Raw genomic sequence first — 8,017 nt, forward strand, 5'->3', positions numbered from 1 at the left:
TAATGATGGTGTAAATCATTCTACCCGATTAGTTATGCTGCAACGATAACGTGTACTCAAGGTCCTTTTAGAGCGCGAAGAATTTGACGAGGCATACTTTAAGATTTAAAAAAACTTAACGCTGATATTAGAGGTTGAACTTATGTCCTCGCGAAGAATATTGTCCCCATATTTTTCGAAAAATTGAGAGTACATATCACATGTGTAAAAATTGAATTCTTGTCACAGGTGTAATTAGAAGAAGTAACTGATTGACAAAACTTTGGTGTTAGCTAAAAACCTCATATGACCAAAAACCTCATATGACCAAAAATGTCATCTTCACCATAGGGCTCGAAAAGAAACTTTTTTTGCTAGTTTGAACTTGAAGGTAATGTGCAAAACTGTTATTTATTCTAGTTGATGAACAAGGCTTTGGTGGAATAAAACTTGTTTTTATCAAAGAAGTTGACAATATCAAGGGATCGATTTGATTGTTAGATAAATAATTCAAAATCGATTTGATAGTGAGTGACATAATTAAATGACTAGTTTTATTTTTAATGAACAATTAGGTGTTCAATTTGACAATGTAACAATTTGTAATGACTTTCATTTCTAAAAAAAATTAAAATTTCGATCAAATCCATCCCTTCATACGTAGAAGTAGACTTGGAACTCCATGTCAGCACTTAACGTGACACCTCAGCACTGTTAACGGGAAAACTTGATGGTCATATTAATTTGATTGAAAATTATAAAATTTAAAGACGTGTCAGCTATTTCGATTAATCTGGAAATGAAATTGACTGATGCACATACACTTTTTAAGCATTTTAAATTAAATACTCATATAAAAGTCTTGCTAACTAGTGCCTCCATGACACTTTTTAAACATTTTAAATTAAATACTTATTCTATAAAGTCCTTTAACCAGTGCTCTAGCTCAATTTCTTTTTGAAAACAAAAAATCAAAAGTGTCACATCAAGTTATGTTGTGTCCGAAAACAAAGTCCTTTGATAGTACAAATGTACATTTTGTTTACATTAACTGATGTGTCAGAATTAGAGTCCGTGTTGTGCTTGGCGTTTGTGTCGGTGTTTCATAGGATAGAATAGAACTGAATTTTGTATTTTGTATTCTGTAGTGATTATAACTGAATGTGCATATAATAGAAGCTACTGTGACTGATAACATCCTTTAGTAGCATTCTGTAGTGATCTTACAGTGACAAAATCTTCTAAATAATTTCTTCCTTACATAAGTTGAGATGAGTTTAATCATCTCACTTTTTTTCTTCATATTTTCCTTTTTCTAATTTCTTCCTTACATAAGGTTTTAACAGAAGAAGCTTTAATGATTTAACTTGTTAATGAGCTTAGCATGAGACTTCTTAACAAATGTGTTAGGATATTTGTTAACCAAAGTACGACTAAGCACAATACAAAGAGAAGGTCACAGAGCTAAGAACAAAACAGCCTTGCAGATTGCAGTGCATATCATAAACAAACACAGAAGACTAATTCAACTCCACGAATCCAGCTGCAACGTTATACAGCGGGAATCAGTAACAAAATAACTAATAGCAGCTACATAAGCCTGCAACAACACAGAAATTTTACACGCAGTAGAAGCAGATCGCGCCACTAAGAGGTACTCAGCAAAAGCAAACCCGTACTCTTTTCATGCTTCATGATTCCTGTACAACAATCAAACAACATTCAATGTCTCCATGATACAAATATCCATAGTCAAACGTTACTAATTTGATGAGACCTATGAAATGATTGTTCATTCAATACAAGAAAAAATACGGTTAGAAAGATATATTTACCGTCATTAAATAATAAGTAATACTTAAACGGAAGATTATTCTTTTGAGTGATCCTCCGAAGATTCTCTAAAGATCATTTGGGTCTGCAAACCATTCAAACAAACCAAAATTGAATACTATGTTAATGAATAAGTACTTAGAATCATAGTATCATCGAGATTTAGTAGAAAAACCTTAATAACCTTATCAAGAATCTCAACCAGTGGTGAATCTGCTCCATACTTTATCTAAAATAATCACCATGTCAAAGATGAGTTTGTATTTCATAATTTCGTTTCATCAAAATCAAAGGATAAGAAACGAGGCAAGGCACATAAACAGAGTTTTTTCAAACTGTGTTTGAACCACAGTCACTATAAAGGTCCACAAAATCTCCTCAAAAGATCAAGATTAATAAAGCTTGTAACTCAGGTTTTCTTTTAATCTATTTTTCAGTAACAACATATACTAAAACACAAGATCAAGATTTGCATTGTGAAATTACCTTAATGATCCCAATAGCATCCTGTTTCAAAGCTTCTTGGTGTTTATTGTCCACTTCTCTAGCATGAGAAACAAAGGGTTGCTTCTCCCGAAGAGAAAAGGAGATTATGCTCAACAATTTTGACTTATTTGAGCTTATCTAAGTGCTTCTGAGACAAAGAAATTAAGTGTTTATTGACCAATTACATAAAGTTAGGGCAGGGAGGGAGTTATTTTACCTCGTTTGACATATTTTTCCACTTTTCAAACCCTATCCTATCAAGTTCAATATTATAATTTTCCATGTCTTGACCCTTCATGAAGCTTTCCCTGATAAATAAAACTATATAGTCAATAATATAACATTATTTTTACCATAAAAATAAAGCCTGAAAATTAGATCAAGATTGAATAGGAATCATATCATACTTATAAACAAGATGGAATAGGCATCTAAATACACAAATCGATCAAACACTCCAATCCTAAATTACTTATAGTCCTTTTCATTTCTTTCATAGTGAGATATTCTAATATCCCAATTACAGTAAAGAGCACCTAACAGAATAACAAACCATAGTGAATATCAAATTTCAACATATATACCTTTAACCTCCTACACATATATACCAAATTTCGACATAATTGAGGAGGAATATCAAATTAGGACATTCATGAATCAACGAGGACTGGTGGTTGTAAACTTGTGTCTAAATAGATGAAAAATGTAGACAGTGACTGTATAGCAACTAGTTCGATGAAAAACGGACATAGAAGCAAACACGCTATACATGACAGAGTCGTTGAATTTGTTGTAATCAGTGGGAATTTAGGCATTAAATGACGAGAAGGTTCAAAGTTCGATCCTTGTTGTTGACAAAATTCTCCCCCAAACAAACTAACCACTTACACCTATATATAAAAAAGAAACACTATACATGACAAAGGAAAAAAGTGCTAATGGTAGTTGAAAATATGGAATGAATCAAGTTACATCCCCCAAGATTGTAACATGTGAATTTGGATTCCCTAGTACAGTCAGGGGATTCCACATTCACGCAATCAGGACATAGGTGGTAGTTCGATCTCTAATCAAAGGAAATTCTAATTTTAATATGAACTGATCGAACATGTCTTGACTGTGCATTGAGTAACAACACTAAAAGATTGAAATTTTATTGAGGGTGAGGAATGATACATAAAAAGACGGCAAGGCGAAATGGGTTGGTTCTTCATGGATTGTTGAATATTTGGGAGAGTTCGCTTGGGGAATATTCCAAGTAACCTTTTGAATTGAACCAAGAAACTTGCATAGTCAATAACCTCAACTGTGTAAACTCTCATAGCACTTCTAAATGGAAGCTGAAAATTTTCAACATATGAAATTGAGTCTTTCTCTGTGAGAAACTCAGCTGAAGACTTGGGCAGCCCTCATCACAAATTCCACCAAAGGCCATGAATTATGGAAACCAAAGTAAGCAAAGGTAGGAAGAAACGTTACAAACCACATTGTCTCGGGCAGTTGCGTTATGTCTAAATATAACCTACTCAACGTTCTGAAGCAAAGTAATAAAACTTCTCTTTTTGTAGTACTGCTCCATGCTTTCGGTCCTAACATATCACATTGCTAAATCTGAAATTTCTTTATTTGGAAAACCACAATCAAGATCAGCACACAGTTGCTCAAACATTCACTCCAAAAGACCAAATGTTTTAATCTCAAGAAGGTAGCAATAACTTCAAGCGGACTAGAGAACATTGCAAGTTGTTGACAAGTTATCTTACCATGACTACACAATAATGCATAAAGAAGCCATAGGATCAAGATTGAATAGAAATCATATCATATTTATAATTTATAAACAAAATTGAGTAGGCATCTAAGTAGATTAATGAAACATCATTGCATCTCAAAGATCATAATAATAGTATCTACAAAAGGAAAATATGACTATACAAAGAAGAATCTCAAATAGTTATATCATATCTATAAACAACGCAACAATATTCATATAGGATAATGTCAAAGAAAGAAAGATAGGAAAAATGGAAAACACATCCTACATGTTAATTTGGATTCCCTAGTCCCGCATTCACGAAGTTCGGAGTTCAGACATAGGTGGTTGTTCGATCAAGATGAGACGGTCCAAAAAAATGCAGATTCTAATTTTAATTTGAATCAATCGAACACTAAAGATGGAATTGAGAGTGAGAGTGAGGAATGTTACATAAAAAGGCGATAAGGCGAAATGGGTTGGCTCTTCATCAAACCTTGAATGTTTGGGCGAGTTCGCTTGGGAACGATTCCGAGTAACCTTTTGAATTGAATCTTGTTGGAGTCACAATAATGCATATCAGCCAAGGCAATAGCAACAGAAAACCCACATGTTTCACTACATACACACACATTCAATTCAACAATCATAATAAGTATAAGCACAAACACTAAAAATGAAAGAAAGTAGAAAAGGAACATTGAATTTGAATACATATGTATACCATTTGAAAAAGGCACTTCCATCAGGAGCACGAACACGACGAATGGCGCAAACCCTTTTGCTAACCCTTCTTCTTCGTGCCATCAGCAGTGATTGATTGTCCCCAAATTGATGATGAGCACGAGCAGTACAACTTTAAAGGGATAGATGAAATGAAATGAAATGAAATTAGAAGAGTAAAAGGCAACACTTTTCCCTAATTTGAAGAGTAAAACTTTTCTTCTCTTCTTCTCTGCTTGATGATGGGACATGTTCAAATAAAAGGGTAATAGTCCATTGAGTAGTCACGATAATATCTTAAAGTATTGAAATTAATAAAAAAATAAAAAATTGTGCACTTCGTTAGTCAAAATAATATCTAACGTTAAAATTGAAACTAATCTATATAAGGCTAAAATATGGTTTTAGTCCCCGGCAAATATGCCTCGTTTTGGTGTTTTAGTCCCTGCAAATATGCCTCGTTTTGGTTTTAGTCCCTGTGAAAAAAAAAATTGTTTTTGGTCCCTACAAATTTTTTTATTTATTAAAATAGTCCCTAACCCCATTTTTGTGATGATTTGCATACGTGGCACATTATGACTGAACCCATTTTTAAGTTTTTGGTCCCTGCAAAATATTTTGTTTTTTAAAAAGGTCCCTGCAAAATTTATTGTTTTTTAAAATAGTCCCTCAAAAAATTTTGCAGGGACCAAAAACAAATTTTTTTTTACACAGGGATTAAAACCAAAACGAGACATATTTGAGGGACTAAAACCATATTTTAGCCTCTATATAATATAAATTTACGGCCTATTTCATAGCTCTGTATGGAAATGTTTTTCTTCTCTTCTACTCTTGACACGTGTCAATAGATTTCAAGGTTTTAAAGTTTCATTCAACTAGCGATATGTGGCACTCTAATGTTGCTCCATTCTCAAGCATTTGTATATTAATTTTTCTATAGAACCAAGTGTTTTTTATTTTTGAAAGACCAATTATATTGTATTATTATTTTTTCTATCGAACCATTTTTTTAAGACCAATTTTATTGTATTATTATATTATTTGTATAATCGTGTAATGTAGTGTTCTAAATTTTCTTAAAAGGTTCTAAATTAGCAAAGTTGTATTTTTGTACACTATTGGTTCAGTTGGTAAGAAATTGGCTCATACTTGCGAATATATGGGTTCACCTCATGATGCCAAAGTTATGATTTCGTTGGTGGGTAATTATTAAATATCTTTGTAAAAGCATTTAGAGTTTTAAACTTTGCCTTGTTCAATTCTCCCTGCTATATTATTTGTTAGCTACTTATGGTGATTAGGGAGGTTGTCTTAGTGTTGTTGTTGTGAACAATGTTGATTATAATGAAATAAATCCATGGGAAGTGCAAGGAGAGTGAATGTAATCTCAGTTATAAGGTGAACCAATAGAAATACTCTGTGTCATCTCTTATCTCCTATATCTTTATTTTCCGTTGCTATCCATTTTCCAGTATCATAAAAAGAGAATCAAAAGAAGACCAACACAATTCAAACCCCATTTCTTATGCTTTTCTCGCCTTCAGGTTCTTCATGATGAAACCTCCAAGAAGGTTAATCCTGAAAAGAATAAAGAAGGAAAGCCCCCAAGAGAAGGTCGAGGACCTCTAGCTCGACTACGTGAATACACGCCCCTAACAATTTTCAGGGATAAAATCCTAATTGAATGCACCTCCACAAGATTCAAGGAAGTTTGAATAAAGCTTCTAAAATATCAGCGTCCAAAGCAAGTGCATATAAAAGCAAATATTGTCGGTTCCACAAATGTCATGGTCACAAAACCAAATATTACATCCATCTTAAGGATGCAATTGGAGTGTTAGTACAACGAGGAAAGATAAGACAATACACGAAGAACTCATCCCAAGAAAGGAAGAAGATTGAATCCCCCCATTCAAAGAAGATGAATGAAGCAACCATCTAAGGTGCATAGGACAAGAAGGACCTCATGATGAAAATTTTAGTGTTTAACCATAGATCACTAGATACAAATTATAGCATATCATCAATAACAAAAAAGAACAAGAGATTGTGTACCTTTGAATTAGGTTGATGAAGGATAACCGTAGACAACGCCGACAACTATGAGAGGGGTAACTACCCTCATTCCGTCTAGCTCTAGGTTTTCTCACCAATCTTCAGAATAATTAACCGTCTAATGGGATGACGTTTAAATAGCTAAACGGCTGAGGGCAGGGACCTCTCATTGGGCTTATCTAAATGGTCCAACCCATCATGGTCCATTTAGTAACAAAAGCCCAATCACTCAAATTCATCATATAATTAGTGCTTAACACAATAGACCATAATTTATATCATGACATCAACTTATAATAATTGATTATTGTCAATCCATAATTGATTAATTAAATAATTAATCCAACAATCTCCCACTTGGATGACAATACTCAATTACTGAAAAAATAAAAAAAAAATTCACTTGTCATAAAGAATTTAAAAATTTAAAATTACATGTATGGTCAAAGCACTAATCATTCAAAAGAGAAGTAAGCTTTAATGCTGCAGAAATTGAATCCGATAGGGAAAACAAATCATACAGATCAAAGACTCACTTTTCTAACAAATGATGAATCTATAGTGACACGTTTGAATTAAAAAGAATATGTCACTAAAGAATAGCCCAAGCATTTTAAAAATGCTATAACAAACTCCCACTAACCCAAAATAACCTAGACTTAATCAAATCATTATGAGTTGCAATACTCATATATAAGTATGTGATTAGTGGTTCTGCCAATGAGTTTTCAATTTCATAAAAGTCATATATCCACATAGGTATAAGAGTAGTAATTACTTATAGGGATAGCCTATAAAGAGATAGTAATTACATTTAGTCAAAGTCGATAAATGTTCTATAACATTCAATTAATCCAAGTTTTATAAAAAAAATGTGACTATGAAAATCCATAAAAGCAAAATAGGAAATTCAATAATCCCCAAATTGGATTAACATAGACACGTAGTTTAAAGAAAAATATGTGGATTAATGTGGCCACTAGAATGTCAATAACAAAAGAACATTTATGATTATCTCAAATTATAAGTACCACAAGAACACAATATCATACTCGATAGGAGTATTGATATTATACATTGTACTTACTATTTATGACCTCAAAAATGTGGAATGTTGGTAAAACAGAAACACAATGTATATTTGCATGCCAAGAAGTTATTGTGCATATTCCAACAAAATTGACT

At 32.8% G+C, this 8,017-nt stretch overlaps 1 protein-coding gene across 3 annotated transcripts; it reads right to left on the reverse strand.

Moving 5' to 3' along the window:
- Window positions 1–1,228: 1,228 nt before the first annotated feature.
- LOC146913754 (high mobility group B protein 7-like) lies at window positions 1,229–5,109 on the reverse strand. 3 transcript variants are annotated; one of them, XR_015013804.1, is made up of 8 exons: window positions 4,776–5,109; window positions 4,505–4,669; window positions 2,516–2,606; window positions 2,299–2,379; window positions 1,988–2,041; window positions 1,815–1,897; window positions 1,603–1,679; window positions 1,229–1,522 (listed from the first exon to the last, which is right to left on the reverse strand). XR_015013804.1 is itself a non-coding variant. In XM_085716967.1 (7 exons), the coding sequence occupies exons 1-6, from the start codon at window positions 4,856–4,858 to the stop codon at window positions 1,850–1,852; spliced, it is 522 nt and encodes a 173-aa protein (XP_085573093.1). In that variant the 5' UTR covers window positions 4,859–5,109; the 3' UTR covers window positions 1,229–1,679; window positions 1,815–1,849. The 3 variants fall into 3 exon arrangements, 2 of the variants coding, with proteins under 2 accessions (XP_085573093.1, XP_085573094.1); XM_085716967.1 differs by having other exon boundaries at window positions 1,229–1,679; XM_085716968.1 differs by having other exon boundaries at window positions 1,341–1,679; window positions 1,997–2,041.
- Between the last annotated feature and the right edge of the window lie 2,908 nt (window positions 5,110–8,017).

This window comes from Medicago sativa, chromosome 6 (assembly GCF_051527215.1).
Source record: "Medicago sativa cultivar Bolivia chromosome 6, Bolivia_mono, whole genome shotgun sequence".
Lineage (NCBI taxonomy): Eukaryota > Viridiplantae > Streptophyta > Magnoliopsida > Fabales > Fabaceae > Medicago > Medicago sativa.